The sequence below is a fragment of the Cyanistes caeruleus genome, chromosome 4, assembly GCF_971803275.1.
Source record: "Cyanistes caeruleus chromosome 4, bCyaCae1.hap1.1, whole genome shotgun sequence".
Lineage (NCBI taxonomy): Eukaryota > Metazoa > Chordata > Aves > Passeriformes > Paridae > Cyanistes > Cyanistes caeruleus.
The window spans coordinates 23,659,831-23,678,422 of NC_141704.1; the positions used below are offsets into that span (position 1 = coordinate 23,659,831).

Consider the following 18,592-nt stretch of genomic DNA (forward strand, 5'->3'; position numbering starts at 1 on the left):
TAGAATAGTGATTTAAAATTACACTTCCTTCTTCCTAACAAGTCCGCAATCTTTGAGTGAGATAAATATAGGCATGTGTCACATAACTGTATTATTCTTCATTTGTCATTTACTGTAAGGTATGTGTGGGGAGAGTACTCCAGCAACACTGTCAGTCATTTTAATCTTTGAATTGCTGTGTATTCTTCATACCAAAACAACAGGTTCCCTCCGAAAATACCACATTTATATAATTGTATGAATTCTCCAGGTTTTAGTAAATCTAATATATCAGTATAAAGGTAGGTGTTATTCTAAAATATGCTTTTAAGACAGCTGTAAGAGGATGTGATTCATCATATTCTTAGAGTATATCTAAAAAGAGCTTTTAGATATAGGTACTCATTTAGTTATATTTGTAAAATGTAGGAATAGAACAAAGAATGATGTGATACCAAGTCCTGCCTTTGGTCAACAAAATAGTATCTGCAGTCAGATTATGGCTCTTGCATCACAGGAGATTTCTTGGGATTATGTTAGAAAAATTCCCATGATTTCATTGTGTGCTTATGCATGATTTTGAAATACTTGGATCTTTTTATCTATTAGGAAGCAGAGATCCTCATGAGCTGACAGTTTGGGAATGCTCAGCTGAGAAAGATGGAGAGGTGATTGTGTACTTCCCTGCTGGTGACAGAATTTCACTTGCATTCAATCCAAAAACAAGTCTAACTATCATCAAATAAGTCAAAGTAAAGGCATTTTTCATGTTCTTACAACTTTATTCATTTTCATTGAATTGTTTCATTAGGGCATGATCAGACAGCTGCAGCAGGAGCTTGCTGATGCTCTTAAAAAGCAATCTATGTCAGAAGCTTCACTCGAAGTTACTACGCGTTACCGCAGTGACCTGGAGGAAGACAAGTTGTGCTTGCAAAAGGAATTGGAAAAGGCTAAAACCAAGGTACATAATGTCTGTAATTATATGAGTGAATCCTAGGGTGGCAGTTAAAAGCAGGATGTTGTCCTAAAACCGCAGGAAAAAGACTCAACAGCATAGATTTAATGATGTGTGAATCAATTGTGTGTTTAATAAACTTGGTGTCCCTGTCTTTGACATGCGGACATTTTGCCCTTACTTGGACAAAATTTTTTATTTACTAAAGTGCTTTTCACAATAAATTTGTGTCTATATTTACGTCTTGTTGCCTTTGGTTTAGCCAAGCAGATTATCTGATTTCTGAAGAACAGTAGGAGTGTTGGACTGCTGTGTTTGGACATTTTTATGCTGTCCTGCTTTCCCCCTGCCCCCACTTCCCCCACCCTGCCCTGTCACCAAGTAACACGTCAAATTCTGATTGCTTTTGTAACTTACTCTGCATTTGTTCCCCTTCTTTGGCCCTGCTGTAATTTGCCATCCTTAAGTGGTTTTCCTGCAAGGGAAATATAAGCTATTTCTGAGTTAGGGACCGCCTTTCACAGTGTTTTTCCAAGGTATGGATGTATAGAGGCCTTGGAGTTCTAAAAGGAAAATAATATAAAATCTGATCCTTATGAGGGCCTTGTGGAGTCACTACATACAGATGAACTTCTTAATTCATGTTTTCACAGAGGAGCAAGCAAGTGAATACAAAGAGTATCCTAAATCACCAAAAGGGTCAGAACAGCAGTGTCAGTGCTTAGAATCATGCTCTAGGAAATTCATGGAGGGATGGGAGAGGCCACTGTAGAAGATTAGGAAGTAACACAGCTTGTGTACATTTGCTAGTAGAAGCAAAGCTTTGAAAGTTCTTGAGATGATTACAGTTCTTTGGGCACAGGGTATGGGCAGATACCTGCAGCATGTGAATCCTTGGGCAGCAGCTGACTCCTCTGTCTAAAAGCTCACATGACAACTGTGGATTCTTTCTGTGATTTCACAGTTGCAGGAGGTGGAAGAAAAATACCTAAATTCTGAGCGTTGTGTTCGTGACTTGAAGACTGCCTTGGATGATAAGGAAAGAGAAGCAACAGCTTCTGCCCTGAAACTGCAGGACCAGCTGTTGGCATCTTCTGAGACTAACACTACTGTAAAACAACTGGAAGAACATGTGCAACAGTAAGAGAACACAGTGGGGTGAGGTATCTGTCACTTGCAGGGGTTGGCTGGAAACCACAACATAGATAGGTAGTCTTGTTGCATCACAGCAAATTATTAAGATTTTGAAGGATATTCTTGTTTTTTATTATTTTGCAGTGTTGTTTTGGAATTGGTGCTCTGGCAGATTTTTATAATAAGACATGTATTTCTTTTTAAGCCTTGAAATCGAAAACACCAGATTGGAAGCCACTGTCCAGCAACAAAGCAACAGGATTGAAGCCCTGCAGAGAGATCTGCAAGCCTCTGCCTCAGTAAGCTGCTCATAAATTTCTCCTTTAGTGATTCCTGAGCTGAGTTACATATTTCTGTGAGGAAATTTTATGATGAGATTTTCTGGAGAGCCAAGAGAAGCTCATTTCCTGCATTTTTCTGAATAGAGGCTGCTCAGAAAGCAGCCTGCTCTACTTCACAGCCATCCGGCTTTGAAAATTTTCCTGTGCTATAGCAAGTCAAACATAACACTCTAAAAGGTAAGGATTTGACAGCAATACACTGGTGTTGGCTATTGTCTGCTCTAGACTCTTCATAACATCACATTCTGCTTTGGTGTGTTTTATTTAAGGTACTCATCAAGTTAACTGGTGGAAAATCCACAGGGTATATTGATTCCAAGCCCTTTACGCCAGAGACCTGGCTGACATCATCAGACTGAAACAAAAATTACACGTCCCAGAGCTTTTGCTGTGCAGAATTGTTTTTCCTTTGGCTACTTGCTGTGTGTCTGTTCTCATGAAGCAGTGAAGAGAACTGCTTGTGGTATCTGCAAAACTCAGTGTGAGACTTGGAATTTACCACTGCTTTTACACAGTGGTTAATTTTAGCTCAGATAAGTTGCCTGAACTAAGAGAGATTTTTTGTTGTTGTTGCTTTTTGTATTGTAGCCAGTGAACTAGGGTTCTTGTTACAACTCTAGTTGTCAGTTATAGCTGAAGATATTTTGAAAATCACTGCCTGTGATAGTCAAACTTTGTGATGTACTGGTACTCTCAAGAGAAGTGGAAAGGCAGTCACAAATCCTTCAGCTTTGATTAATAAGGCCTGATTTTCAAGTGTACTGGGGGTGAGAAAAGCTACTTCTGCCTGTTTTCATTGAAGATTCTTTATATCTCATGTGGTCTTTTCTCTCTCCCTGCACCAAATGGCAGAAGTGATGATTGCTAACAATATTACAGTGGCATCAAACTAAGGCTGTTTTGATCATTGTTGCTGGGTATAAATAATGTAGGAAAAAAGAGGTGAAGAGGTTCTGTGTAATGCTTACTTTTGTCAGTGAGGTGTAACTTCAACCTAGAAAGTCATAGTGTGCCTTCTTGCTTCTTGTAATGCTTCTATAGGTTCATAACCGCCTGGAAGACTTGATAATGAGCTTACAGACAGCACAGGCAGCTGCAGAGGACCACCACAAGCAGGTACATGACAGGCTTCTGTGAATGACTGTTTTAGTCTTTGAATTTTTCTGTATAGGTAACGGATAAAAAGATCATGTGGAATGTGTAATCACACAGCTGTTAAATACCCATCTGGTTTTAGGGCAAGGCACTCTCAAGGGAAAAGGCTGTAAATGTCCTCATTTTCTTACTGCTGTGTTTTGTATGTGTTGTGGTGTGCAAGGTAGTTGTGTTCATCACCATCTGATGAATACTCTTCCCCATCCCACCTGCAGGGAAGTGAGCAAGTGGCTGTGTAATGCTTCGCTGCCTACCAGGGTTAAACCATAGCAGATGGCTGATAGAGTGGATGTTGTGGATAGCACGGAGATCTGTAGTTGAAAGCTGAGAGAGGAGACCAGACTTGACAGATCCATATTAGCTTTGCAATTTTGTCAGAGCTTGTCTTGAGGCCATGTCAGTTTTTGTCATGACAACCAGTGTTTTACCTTCTCTGTAAGGACTTGAGAAAGTCATACGACCTAAGGATTTTTTATTTCTGAAACTTTGTGCTGTTTTGTCACTTTCTGTAGCCAGTAATCATCTCTCTCATCGTTTTTTCCTTTTCTGATTTTTTAATTTTATTTTTATTTTTTCCTTAAAAAATGCCACTAAAAGCAGCTGTCTAGTCAACTTCCATTCTTTATACTTGAACCGAATCAGCAAGTTCTGTCCAACTCAAATGCATCGATCAGGCAAATCTTTGTCCTTTTAGACAGAACCATCAATAATACCATTGTCAATTTCAAAATGTTTTCTTGCTCTCAGATGTACAGCTGTTACAGAATGCATGAGTGTAGGGTATATTCTGTGATGGGCACTAGAAATGAGTACAATAGAAAGTATGTCATGAACTCTGGAGAACCTTTGGAAGAAAGCTATAGGGTGATTTTGTGTGTGTATTTGTTATTCCCCAAAGTTCAACCTCATCTCACCACCCTTACAGCATTCTTCTTTTTTACCATCTTCAATTTCTCTTCTTGGTCATGTTTCCCAAGCTGTGTTTTACATTCCACATTAACATTAACCATAGACATTGGATGGGGAGAGGAGAGAGTTTCCATTTAAGTTACAGCTTTCTGTTGCAGTGTTTTCTTTATGGTCACCTTAGTTTCTTCTTCTGCCATTGCTGCTTTTACAGGTGCAAAAGCAGAATGTGCTGGCTCTGACATCAAAGGACTTGCAGAGCATGTGGGAAGAGCAATTTAAGTCAAGATCCAGCCTCGAAGAGCGTGTTGCTCAACTCGACAGGGAAAAGGCAGACCTCTTTGAACAGGTAAATCCAGATAATTCTCTGGAGACCTAAGCCAGTACCTGAGAGAACCACATTAATCTTTTGGTCAAGTTGTTACATAAAGAGCATTTTTTTATTACCCCTGCCATTCAGGCTCTGGATATGTTGTGATTTGTGGATCATCCAGGAAGCAAATGAAAGCTATCTGGGTATCTTGTGTAAGTTCTGGAGTAACTGTCTCTGAAAGAGTTCCCAGCATGGTTTTGCATCAGTTGAGCACATCAAGCAGAGCTTCAGTTCCCCAGTTCTTTCTTGCATTCCTTCTGGCCGTCTTCTGACCCCTTCTTTTCCGGGCAGGGTTGAAGTATTTAATTTTTCCAGTGCAGTGCATAGAAGAGCAGCAGCATGTTTTAAGACTAGGGTATGCTTAAAAGCCTTGCAGAAAAACATACTGAAGGAATTCTGGGGAAATGAACATGTGCTTGAGAAACAAGAAATGACTGACAGTTTCAAAAGGCCAATCTTTCCCCCCTTGTCTGTAGAGGAATAAAGGAAGTACAAAGCAACTAGCACATAAGAAAGTAGCTACAAGGAAGAGGTAGAAGGGAATTGTATATTGAAAAAATTCCCAAAGATTAAATTCCTCTGCCTGCTGATCAATAAAGATCCTGTAAAACCTTTAGAATGATTTGTATTCTCCCATGATAAGCATACCTACATAATCTTTGCTGTGAGTTGAGAACTCCTGAAAGTAGTCCAGCATCTTTCCCATCTTTGTTTCAGTGGAGGCATCTCTTTTTATTATTCAATATTGGCCAGTTTGCTGTGAAACCTAATGTGGAACTTGGCTAACAGATGGAGGTGGACTGCAGCTTCTCTGTGGAAATTGTTAGAGACACATACTGCACATAGCTATTCTTACATTTTGTGTGTCATGTCTTCTCTGTTTTGAAAGTGTGAGAGTGAAAGAAAGAAAGTGAAGAAACTGGTAGAGTTAAAACGCCCAGTTGAACTTCGTCTGGACCAAGAAATGAGAAGAAACTTGGAATTGCAGAAGGACTTTAAGAGGTATGGCATTTTGATATGATGAAGAGATCCCTGAATAGAAGTCCAGTTTTATTGAACTGTAATGTAATAATAGTTATACATACTCTGTGAGCAAACTGAAGTCTCATGTTAGTTCCTGGAAAGTACATCTGTGCACGAGCGTATACTTACAGCTGCAAGAGGAATTGCCGATCCAGGTTGTCCTGCAGTTCTCCAGATGTGGGGAAGGAAGTCTTCAGTCCATCTTTTCAGCTGAAATTTGCATGTACCAGATGATTTGTGGCACCAGAAGAGCAGATTTTTTTCTCAGAAATTCCTGGTGCTGTTAAGTATGCTAAAGATGAAGCTATAGCTGCACTCCTTACTTGGGAACATATGGAAAAGATTGCTTATTCCTCTGTTTCTTTGTTTTCCGAACAATGTTTAGGTTGAAGAGACTTCTCAGTAGAGCTACGAAGAAAATAAGGGTGTATGAGGAGAGAGAAATGGAGTCAGAGCTTAATTTGAAGGGAGAAATGAAGAGCAGATACTCTGAAATGGTCAGTGAAGTTGATAGATTGAGAACAAAGGTGAGCTCTGCATAATTTGGGGTTTGTTTGGTTGTTTTGTTTCAAACCTGTGTGAAGTTCTCCCTGTATTTCTTGTTATGTTGATGATTTTCTTTCCTTGGCTGTATATAAGATTTGATTGATCTCTCTCAATGCTTCTTCTACTGTTAGAGAAGCAGGTGGCTATAAATAATACTGATGCAGTTGTTATTATGTGTAAATATACAATCCTTAAGTGCAATGGCGCAGGAAGGGCAGAGTGTCATGCAGAGGAAGGGCAAGCCAAGAGTGGCAGCAAGGCTGGCAGGGTCCGTGACCTCATGGGCCGGGGAGCAGTCCCACAGGTGCTCACCAAGCAGAACAGGACTGGTGACAGCAGGCAGGGTCAGCCAAGAGTGCAGAGCCTCAGACCCAGCCTTAGGGATGGGCAGTTCTACAACCAGGACGTCGTGTCCATGGGTGAAGATCAGGGCTGAGAGCAGCAGGCCTCAGCTGAGGCCCGGCTGCAGGCTGAGGCTGTGGCAGCGTCACCTAGGTCTGACAGATGGGTTCCTTCTCTGGAAGAGAGGGGAGGAACACTGCTGTTGCTCACACAGCAAGAACAACCCTTGAGCCCTGTCTTGGGCACAAGTTCAGCCAGAGGCATTTGGGACTTTGCTTTTCTGAAAAGTGTTGCTGCACAGAGTATGAATATGAGAGGTGACATAGGAAAACTGCTGTAACTTACTGCTCACAGGTAGCTGTTTCAGCCCATCTTGGCAAGGGGACCCAGAAGTATTGTTGCTGGAGATGTTTTTGAGGTTGTTCTGGCTGTTCAGTAGTAGCATTTATAAACTTTATGTGCTTCTCTGCTCATTACTCATTCATTGCTAGAGAAGCCGCAATTCACAGTTATGCTCTGCTTTAGAAGGCATCATTGTAAAATCAGTTACTGCCTTTGCAGTGACCCATTTTTAGTCCAGAAGCTAATAGCAGTTTTGCATGAAGAACTGTGAAAGAATTCCTCAGGTTCCCATCCTGTCACAAATGATGTGAAGGCTGATCTTGTTGGTAAAGAAGAACCCAGTTACATTAAGTTTGTAATACTAAGTTTCTAATAATGAGTATGCTGATGATAAATACAGACAACTCCTTTAGTGATTTTAACAGAATTCACTTTCTTTAGATGCCTCTGAGTTTCTTGGGGTTTTTTTCTTGTGTACAGGTTGCTGAACTTTCCCAGCAGCTGGATACGGAGTCTAAGAAAAGCATGCAGCTAGAGGCACAAAACCGGGATTTGCGAGAGGAGCTATCTACCCTGCAAGTGAACTGTGAAAAACTGGAGAAGAGCAAATGCCAGCTGAAAGAACAGGTGGCAAAACTCCAGCATCACTTGGAGACCAATATGGTGGATCACAGCCAAATAGAGCAATATAAAAGAGAGGTTGATGAGCGAGCAGGCCAAGAAATAAGACAAAAACTACAAGAAGTCAATCTGTTTTTGCAAGTGAGTGACTTTCTGACATATATCTGTAGGTACTCTGTAGACTTTGGTTGTGGCCACCATTTCTTAGTGTTTTGCTTTGGGTGCTCAATTCTGTGTGTTAGCGTTGTACTTGTGTATGTACCAAAGGGCATATGGTTGGGCAGGAGTGACCTTATGGTGTGTAATGTGCTGGCAGGTCCCTGAATCAAAAGCTTGCCCAAGGTAGGTTTCCATTTTGCAGCATTTGGGGCTGTCTCTGTCCACTGGGCTGCTTCTCACTGTTTGTGCTTGAAAAGGTTTTGCACCTTCCAGCTGCCACAGCCAGACCTACAGGTCCGGTTTTGTCCTTGTACGGGGGAGAGTGCTCAGAAAAGAAGTGACTGAAGTTGCAGGTGTGGAGACTGGGAGGAGGGTGAGGCATCCTGCTAAGGTCTTTGAGGAATCCTGTTCTCCATGCCCTGTCCTACAGAGATTGTGCCCTTTCATTAGTAGCTTTGAATAGTAGTACTGAGTTGGGCTTCGTCCTGAGTGAAAAGAATTATTTATCCTGAGGTAGCTCCTTGGTTCTGCCTTAATTGCTGATGGTAGTGAGGAGACAGCTGCTTCTGAGCCAAGCCATGGTTACATGCAGTTGATAGGTGGGGAGAGTTCTCTTTTCGTGTGTGGTGGTTGAAGGTGCAATGTCTCTCTCAGGCACAGGCAGCCTCCCAGGACAGACTAGAACACATCAGAGCAAGTCATCATGCTTCTCTGAGAAACCAGCTAAAAGACAGAATTAGAGATCTTGAGTGTGAATTGGATAAAATAAAGAATACTCAGCAAGAGAGTTTTCCAAAGGAATGTGCACAGGCAGAAGTGGAAAAGTACAAGGAGCTGTATCAGGAGGAAGTGAAAACTAGACGATGCCTAGCAAAGAAACTGGAAAGGTAAGTCTATGCTTTTTTTGGACTAGTAATAAGAGACTCCATTTTTCTCATGCCTATTTCTTGTTAATTCCTCTACTGCACCTGGCCAGCATTGGAAGTCTATGATGGTATGTTTGTGGGCAAAGTACCTTAAGATCTGGTTCAACAGGCTTTCATTTCTCTTTAGAGTTTCACTAGGTGCACAACTGATCATGGCATTAACAAGATACTTTTCAAGCTGATACTGTTTTAACTGGCAGGTTTTTTTTGCCAGTCTCTATAATCTCATCTTCTGTACAACAGAAAAAATGAATTTCATGTCCTTTATTGTTTGAATAAGGGTAGGCCTTTGAGAGAACAGATTTCTATTCTGTGAGGAAAAGATAGAAATTACCTTTTTGAATTTCTGTTTAAGCAGTGGCTCTGAGCTCTGAGTTTTCCTTGGGAAGGGAAGCCCAGAGTTGTTGTGGAGGTGACGTACCTTCCAGAAGCAGCTGTGTAAACGCATGGCTTTCACAAAAGGCTTTGAAGCCCTCATGCTGAGCAGTCCTAAGCATTGGTGACACTTGCTGCTCTTTGCACCATAGTGTGACATCTTAGAAACAGGCCCTCCAAACAAGCTCAGGTGAAATGATGGACTATTTTTGGAGGCTCTTCATCTCAGAAATCAAATAATAGTCAAGAACCTGGAGAGTAACTTTGGTTACAAGGGTAATTGTTTGTGTGCTTCCAAATGTTTCAGAGCTAATGAGAGACTTGAAGAAGCCAATGCTAAGCTCCTCCGGGAGCGCCAGAAAAGCAAATCGTTAATCACAAGCAGCATTGTCAGTGGAGGTCTGGCTGCAACTCCAGTTCTGTATTCAACTGCACTGGGACATCTTGGCAGCAATTTGGGACTGAACAGAAGTCTCAGTCTAGGAGGAAGCTTCCTCAGCCCAAGTGAGAACACATTATCCTCAAGAAACAGGGTTGCAGCCTTTGTGGCCAAGGTAAGCATTTTGAAATACCATTCTCAACTGCTGACGAAGAGTAGCTGTATGCAAGGTTGTCCTTTTCAGCCTGAAGTTAGAATCCATTTATTGTTCCATGCCATATTGTCTGATAGGCCAAAGAAACTGCTAATCTTCAGAACAGCGCACAGCTGTACATTGTAAGGCTGAAGACTTTTAGTCATCAGGGTTGTAAAATTTTCATGACTGTCAAAGGCCAAAAAGTATTTAAGTCAAAGCAGTGAACTCTGTCATTACATTCTTTTACAAGAGAAACTATGACAAGGAATAGTGGCAAAGGGAGTTCCCAGCTAAGCTCAACATGAAATTCCAATGTATGGTTTGGCTAACCTGTTTAAAGTGGCTAACATCATATTGAGTGACAAATCAAATCAGACATCTGAGACACCTTTTTCTTCTTTCTTGATCTTCACTCCAGTAGTTTCTTCACAGAACTTGCTTTAATAAGCTAATACCAACAAAAGCATGCTTCCTAAAATAGGATGATATGAATGGGATGGCATAACCTCGCTCTTACACTTCACTGCAGAAAATATACTACATATAGGAGATATTTATTCTTGTAGTTGCTGCCATGTGTCATTTCATGAAACAGTAGAATTACCTACTCTTTGGCAAGTTTCCAGAGCTTTCTGATTTTGCAGCAATACTGCAACCTCTGCAATACCTCTGGTGCAAGTATGCCCTGTAATTAGCAGTCAGTGTGATAGCATATCCCTTACAGAACACTGACCATTATACCATGAAAACCCATACTAATAGTTGCAATCAGTGGGAGACCATGGGATTGAGGCATGGCCAAGCTTCAATGTTGAGTCATTGTATTCTCTTGTCGAGGGAATGTGACAAGTATGTGTTCACTTTTAAGTCCATCTCAGTTTGGTGGTTCCCCTTCATTGGAAGGAACCCGTTTAAACCATGTGTCTACATAGAGCACCTGTTTTACACACAGAAAGCCACAACAAAGGGGGCCAAGGCAGCACAGGAAATACTTAGTTGTGGCAGTTACAGAGATGAACTCTCTGTAGCTGTGAACACTCTTTTGAGGGCAGGGAGGTGGACAGACAGACATTACTGGAAGAACTCATGAGGTCATTAGTACTGTATCATCTGCAGGGGCTATATCTACAAGCACTAGAAAGGAAGGAAAATTCAGGGGCCAGCTGTGAAAGGGAAATAAAGAGAAAACCAGGAGGAGTAAGGAGCACAGAACAAGAGAGGAAAAGAAAGGACAGAGATGGGAGCAAGATATTAAGAAAAAGGCAGAAGAGGAAACCATTCCTCTTCTAGCAAAAAAGCTGCCCTAGGTTAAAAGAAAAGGTTTAACAGTTGTGCCTTTTTTGGAGAAGAATGAGGAAAACAGACAGCAAAAGGAAAGAGAGAGTACTCGGTGCTTCTTCAAATTCAATTACAGCAACAGTTTTCAGGTAGTGCTTTCCATTTTCATTTTCCTGAAGATACTGGAATCTCTGACAATCTCAAAGTTTTGTCGTTATCAAGATAGATAAAACCTCCACATGCTTGCTGCCTTCCCTAAAGTAGGGAAATTTAATTACAGAAGTTAAATATTTATCCAGGCCATTTTGAGGCTCATTGTTTTATACAACTGCTAATAAATACACATGTATTGTAAATACATTTCAAACTGCTATATATAGGCCTCTTCTATGTTTTGTGAGAAATGCTTCCAAATCCACTTGTGAAAAAATATTTGAGCTGATTGCAAGACAAGTCTGCATTAGATTTGAGAATGGTGATACTGTTCCCTCTTGGTGTCCTGACTTCAACAGCACCCATAGAGTTTCCTTCCAAAGCATGTGTGTCCCACAGCTTTGAGCATACTCTCAAGGAAGCTGTTGAACAATTATGTATGACATTTTCCCAGTCTTCAATTACTGACGTCCAGAGGGAATTTGCTTCTTATTTTGAGCCTTTCTTCTGTACTAACATTTTTCCTTCCTAGTGCAGTTTTGTTGGTAGGACTTAGTCCCCTGAAGCTCTCTCTGCTGTTGATCACAACCTATGGAGACTTTTAGTTTGTTGTCACCAGAGGAGCTAAGGATAATTCACTCTCACTATACAGTTTGTCTTCTTAGGATTCCCTTCGAACTCTAATACCATATCAAACTCTGAAGTTTTCTACCTTGAATAAGGGTGAGTCAAAAAACTGCTGTACACACAGAAAACTTACCTATTTCTTACCATTTCAACCACGTTTTCTTAAGAGAAAGATGGAAATCTCAGCATACCAGATTTCTCTCAATCAAGCAGAAGGCAGGTCTCTGGGACTCAGATTTCTTGCTGTGAATTTATCCTCTCTCATATTAAATTCAGATGCACATTCTATTGTGATAAGTCTTCCTGAAATTATCAATTAAGGAACAACCGAGACTCATGGCATCATCTGTATCCTCAAGTAACGCAATGTTCAGTGTGTTCAGGAAAGTCGTAAGACCTGGTCTTCCCTTTCCAAGTCATAAATAGGAAGTACTGTTAGTGGTCTGTATACCAGAATATGGAAGATGAAGCCTTAGTGCATAGCCTAAAGCTGGGAATGTCTGTCTGCTGCAAGTATTGCAAGCAGATTTTGGGACTTGTTATATTTACAAACTGACAACCTTCCATCCTAACAGCTGTGCCAAAGGCTGCTGCAAATGAATGTGGGTATCTTGACATGGAAAAGAATAACGAACTCTGCTAGCTGCAGCCAGTGTGAATTGGTGGATTTATGAAATCAGTTTCCCTAAATAATGTGAGACAGGGAATGTCAGCTTCCTGTGCTCTCTCAACTTCTGTTTTTCTTCTGATTTCATTTTCCAAATGTCCTCTTGTATTTTAGTGTTCTTTCTACTGTGAGCTTTTTTCCTTGTCTCATGTACATGTAGGCCATGTTCTTGTGTCTCACTGAAGACCTTTGAACTTAAGGCTCTTTTTCTTTCTTCCTCAGCTCCTTAACAAAAAATCTTCTCTCTCTTCTCTGCAGCCAGATATGTGACAAGGTTTGTAGCCTGTACTATTTAACCTTGGGTGCTACTGCAAATGTTTTGTCAGTTTATGCTGTTAGGTTTTGATTCAAACTTGCTGATGTATTCACATTGGCCTAAAGCTGGAAATGCTTTGAAGTTGCTGGTTTCCCTGAGTCAAAGAGTGACTGCTGCTGAGTACTTCTGTGCTTTATGTATTTGTGAATTTATGGCTTCTGTGGTAGTTCCGCTTCTGTAAGATGGCACTGTATGGATTTCACCTCTTCTAATGGAACTGGGTTGAACTAGAGGAGAAGGCTCTTTACTGCCCTTGCCTGTTCTGACAGTCAAAAAGTTCTGGGTAGCAACAGCAGTTGTGTGTGGAGTAGCAGTACTGCTCTGAAGTTGAGCTCCTAGACCCTGAGTATCATCTCTTGGAGTCTTAGAGGATCCAGCTTACCCTGTGCTCAAGAAGCTCCCTGGGTAAGCAGAAAGTCAACATCACTTCCTGAACCAGAATGACAGAGATGGTGACTGCTGCAAGTCCCCCGGTATGTTACTGCCTGAAGAGCTAAGCAGTGAGAGGTGCCTGCCCAGGAGGTTTGGGCTAGTCAGCAGTGATGCCTTCTCCAGAGGGCTGGGGGCCAGGAGAACAGTGGGGACACTGTCACAGTCCTCAAAGGTGTATTTTCATTCAAAGGCCTTTTCATTCCTTTTCAGAGAAATCCATGTGTTTGCTTTATTTCCATCTATTTCTCTTTCCTTGGGCGGGGATGAGAATCACAAAAAGGTTACTGGAATAAATGAGGGGCAAACAAGACCTTTTTCTTCTCTTGATTCATCTGCACATCCCGTTGCAGAGGGTCCTGTGGACCTTCTGGTCATTCTGAAGGCTTCGTAAACTGGGGAAAGTGGTTTCTTCTGTCACCTCAACTACTACAGTGTTGCTTAGGATTAGTGTTGCTTTAGGCCATCTTTTGCTCTAGGCCTTAGATTTCCTGCTTCCTTCCACTACCCATGTCTCATTTCATGTTCTGGAGGGGTCCCTTTTCTCAAGGATTTTACTGTCCACATTTGAAAAACACTTGAGGCTTGGGGGGAGTTGTTCTTTTGGCACCACTGAGAAGAGTTTGGCTCCATCTCTGTTACTCCACCCACCTGGTAGTTAATACACACCGACAAGGAGCTTTCACTGCTCGTGGAAAGAAACAGTCAGAGCTCTCTCAGCCTTTCCACATAGCTCATGTGGTCCAAGGCCTTCGGCATCTTCTTGGCCATCACAAGCCATCACCTCCATTTGGGATGACGTTTCTTAGGTTTTATCACATTGTCTGTGGGGTATAAGAATGTTGTAGGAGTTTTAGCAGTTACATTTGGGTCATACTATGTCTTAACTGTGTATTTGACGTTTCATTCTAGGTACGACAGGAACTGGATGAAAAAATCACTAAGGAGCTGAAAGAAGGTAATGTGTCATTACATTAGGAGTCTTATTAAGGAAAAAGGTGACTGCTTCTAAGTCTCAACAGCTTTCAAGCCTTTATTTTAGACTTCCCCTGCTAAGCACAGAGATTTTTTCCTGCTAGCTCTCCAGTTTAGACTTGAAGGTAAAAATTCCTGCTTCCCAAAATATAGCATAGAATGTTATGCACTTGGCTAGAAAAAAACAAGCAAAAAGAAAATTCACCCACTGCCCCACAAAGAAATGCTTGGTTTAAGATGAAGTTGCCCTTCACTAGCAGCGGAAATATCAAAGAAGCCCCCATATTGTTATAGTTCTTTACAGACTTCAGCCACTCCTTCCATGTACATGGATTGCATTCAGTACTAAACCATACCATACATGTTCCTACTGTTAGATCTTGATTTTTCTTTCTATGATTCATGACTTGTCTTTGTAGCTCAGGTGTTGCAGTCCTGTTTTGAATAAGTAAGAAGAACATGATCAGGGATAAAAGACAACATTTCTTTAGGAAGAGATCATTCATTAGTGTTTAGGCAAGCTTGAGTTCAATGCTTGCAACATGGAGCATAAAACACACTCTACAGTTTGAGGCCAGAAAAGGAAATCCACCTGCTTCATGAGAGTTGGTCCTCCAGAGTCACTGCTTTGCAGGGACTGTAGCTGTGTACTTGTAGAGCTCCAATAAAGCACAGCTTTGAACACTGAAGGAAAGCAAAGACTTGAGGTTGAAGAGCTCTGCAGGGGCTGTGTTAAGAAGCACTGTTGAGGGCCATTGGAGTCGTGTGTAGCCTCCAGAATGTCACTAACTTTAGAAATGCAGTTGACTGATATGCACATGTGCACACAATGTGTTTCTTCCTTTGTGCCCATCTCTTGTTAGGTGTCCTTGGAAATTTTAAAGTCTTGGTCAGATTTGCAGTCTCTTGAATTATGTAAAATGTTCTTACAGGGCCTTATTTCTCCCTATCTGATGTAAAAGTAACATAAGGAATCTTATTTCTCCCCAGCCACTGCTGAACTTGAAACTGGATGTGCTGGATCTTCAAAAAACCTTCATGTGGATCAGGACCCCCTTTGCAGAGCAATAGAGGAATACCGTGATGTTTTAACCAAAAATTACATGATTTGAACAAAATGTTGTGGAAAGACCATAGGCAATTTTTGCTTTTATAGAGCATCTATGGTTTCCCTTCTCCCTGCTTCAGATGTGAATACTTGTTCATTGCAGTCTAAATATAAACTCTGAAGTCTTTTAAATGGATGTCAAGCACAGTGCACTCATCTATTGGGGTTTTTTTCTGCATAGCTGGCTTCTTTTGCACTCACAGTAAGACCCACATCTGTTTTTCCTGACCAGCAGATTGACTGATCTGCATTCTTGAGCTTGACAAAACTGTCTATATTTCCTCTTACAGTAGCTGTGTTATGTTGCTCCACTCATGGTCTGTGTTTTACCAAAAGTGTTACTGTTGTTCTGTTTAATCCTTTCACTCAATGTGTTTTTAAGTTCTTCAGTGTTACTTCAGTGCTCAGGACATCATTTGATGTGCTTTGAGCCCAGTGTTTCAGTCCTGATGCAGTGACTAAATTTATGCAGTGATGCAGTGATTCAGTTTCTGTTAATTACTGTATAGTGGTTTTCAAGCTGGAGAAAAGAGCACTTTGTTGTCACTTCATGTGACGTAGATTTAAAATTACTGTGAGTGTGCAGTAGTGCCAAGACTTGTTATATGGTCTTTTTGGTATTTTTATTTTGTATCACAGAATGAGTGAGGTTGGAAGGGACTTCTGGAGGCTATTTGTTCTATCCCTCCTGTTCCAGGAGGACCACCTTTAGCTAGTTTCCCAGATCTTTGTTGGTTTTTGAATTGCTTCAGAAATGGAGACTCCAGAGCCTCCAGGGGCAACCTGGCCTCATGACCAGTCACTATCTCAATACACTCAAATATCACGAGGGCTGTTCAAACTCATTACTTCTCATGGTATTGGTGTTTGTTTCTTTATTTAAAAGTGCTGCAGCTTCAGACTTTTGCAGCTCTTGCTTAAACACTTGTGGTACACCTGAAAACACTTCCAGTGGGAGAGGGGAAAAAGAAACATTAATACTGTCAAATTTCCTCAGTACTCTCCAGAACTTGTGTGATAGGATACCCAGTCTTTTTGTTGCTCTTAGCAGCTGATGATAATGGTGTCTGTAGCCCAAATGTGGTGGAAAATTGATAGTAACCACATAAGCAGGTTTACCTATATCAGGGTAAGTTCTTAAGAACTGGTTCATAATTACCAGTTCTTAATTATGATATGAGTTGTCATTTCCCATCTGCAAAAGTTACCAGAAGAGTATAGAACAAAGTCCCAGTTTTGGAAAAGTAGGAATGATTGTACTGAGATGATTCAAGACTGAAAGAATTTTAGGGTTTTACCCACTATTTTAAGGACTTAACAGATAGTGAGAAAATCATTAAATGCTGCTGTGACACTTTTCCTTTTTTATATGAATACATTTTTGTGAAGCTATTACACTGTATTTAATTGAACTGGAGATTTAATAAATTTTGCAATCTAGAACATGGCTTTGTTTTATTGTTCCCCTTCTTGACACTGCTTTTCACCCCTTCCTTGCTCATAGAACTCTCCAGAGCTCTCGATGCACCTTGCCTGTCCTTAGAGACTGGCTTGCTACAGATGAGTGACTCAAAACACTCAACCATTTGCAGTGACTGCCCAGGTGCTGCAAGAGACTGGACTGGCTCGGACCATCAGCTGTGTGCTTGGCTAGTGATGCACAGAGTGGCCTCCCCAGTACAGGTGGTGTGCACACCTGAGGCTACAAACTGGGTTTCCAGATAAGGGAAGAGGCCAATAAGAGGCAAATCCTGCAAAGTGGACTAGTCTTTCTTACTATGCCAATATCTTCCCTTACATAATGGCACAGCTGTAAGAACTCTCCTCTGAAGTATCCTATGGTAATAGGATGAAGGTATTCATCTTGGCTCATGGGCTGTGATTGATTGAGCTGTACTGGGTAAGAGACAGCTGCAGTATCTTAGAAGGTGTCAATGACTCATGGAATGTCCCATGATCCAGTAATACATCATCCAGGGGAATTTCAGGAGGTGTTTCCACCTAGCCTCAGCAAAATATAAACCCCATGGTGTTTTGTGGACTTCTTCCTCCCCAGCTGATGGATACAGCCTGCAACCACCACATCAACAGGACTGCAACCACCGAGATGACAAAAGACAACCAACAGGCTGTCATTGGAACCTATGGGGTGATATATCTGATATTTCAAACACTTTATTCTGTTTCTCAGTCTCTCTTTCTCCCTTCTCTCCCTCCACTTTTTCCTACCTCTCTCTACCTCACATTTACTGTTAAATAAAAATCTGTACGATTGCCTTTGGCATATAGTCTCACTTGCACCTCTGGTCAGACAGAGGCTTCTCTTTAATAGTTTTAATAACAGGTCAGATCTTAACAGCCAGGGGTCAGCCAAATATGTCCCTTTCCTCCGAGGGACTTGAAGCAGAGTCATGTCAAAATCATGGGCTCGAGATGAGCTCTAGTACTAATTACAGTTTCTCAGACTCTTTGGGCATTTTAGAGGAATCCTCTTTGGGATCTGTGCAGAAGGCAAAGGCACTGGGTGAGCTTCTGGCAGCCATGAAAGACAGGCACATCCTACCAGTCGAGCCTGTGGGGAGCTGACCCAGATGTAGCCTGAAAAAGTGTTAGGAAATTTCTCCAGCCTGCTTTCGGGGCATCGTAGTGTCTCTCCACCCAGAAAGTTTTGCTTATTGTCGGGACAAACAAGGAAATGTTTTTAAGTGTGTTTGTAGCAGGCTGCATGCTGTTGCTTGGCTGGTGGAGCAGCTGAAGAGAAAGTCAGTGTAGGCAGGGGGGCACAGGGCTAAGGAGAAATCCACACCTTCTCTTGAAGGTCCATCTCCAGTGTCCCATTGAGGACGCCTGGTGACCCGAGAGGAGCCAAGGTAGTCAGGGGAGGCTGCTGACACCTGGAAGACAGGAAATATCTGCCCCATCTTCAAGAAGGACAAGACACAGGAGCTGGGGAACAGGCCAGTCAGCCTCATCTCACTGCCTGGGAAGGTGATGGAGTACATTCTCCTGGAATGCCTTTTCTGAAAATGCTAGGGACAAAAATGTGATGGGGAGGAGTTGGCACAGGTCTGTGAAGGGGACAATGCCATGCCACTCTGGTAGCCTTCTATCATTATGTGAGTAATTCAGTGGACAGAGGACATGTCTTTCCTTTAGTAATGCTTTCTTTAGCTTGCACTCTAACAGTGACATTTAATTTTTGGAACTTCCTGGTCACTTTCCTAAAGAGAAAGCAACAGTGTTTCTTAATTTCTTTGCTAAAATATTTTAGAAACCCTTGCAGA

The 18,592-nt window shown here is 41.6% G+C and overlaps 1 protein-coding gene and 1 long non-coding RNA gene across 2 annotated transcripts in view; one reads left to right on the plus strand and one right to left on the minus strand.

The window, feature by feature from the left end:
• LOC111931478 (uncharacterized) overlaps positions 1-16,751 on the plus strand; it is a 48,744-nt gene extending 31,993 nt beyond the window's left edge. Inside the window, 14 exon segments of the mRNA XM_086887020.1 lie at positions 791-943; positions 1,902-2,077; positions 2,277-2,370; positions 3,454-3,528; positions 4,688-4,822; positions 5,736-5,848; positions 6,255-6,396; positions 7,580-7,861; positions 8,534-8,766; positions 9,488-9,734; positions 12,703-12,719; positions 12,721-12,754; positions 14,138-14,183; positions 15,191-16,751. Coding sequence (XP_086743146.1) covers positions 791-943; positions 1,902-2,077; positions 2,277-2,370; positions 3,454-3,528; positions 4,688-4,822; positions 5,736-5,848; positions 6,255-6,396; positions 7,580-7,861; positions 8,534-8,766; positions 9,488-9,734; positions 12,703-12,719; positions 12,721-12,754; positions 14,138-14,183; positions 15,191-15,312 — 1,869 coding nt within the window. The 3' untranslated portion in view covers positions 15,313-16,751.
• On the minus strand, positions 805-1,847 carry LOC111931515 (uncharacterized). Its single transcript, XR_015286246.1, has 3 exons — positions 1,815-1,847; positions 1,355-1,412; positions 805-889 (listed from the first exon to the last, which is right to left on the minus strand). It is a non-coding gene; the product is annotated as an uncharacterized LOC111931515 (long non-coding RNA).
• Positions 16,752-18,592: the final 1,841 nt, after the last annotated feature.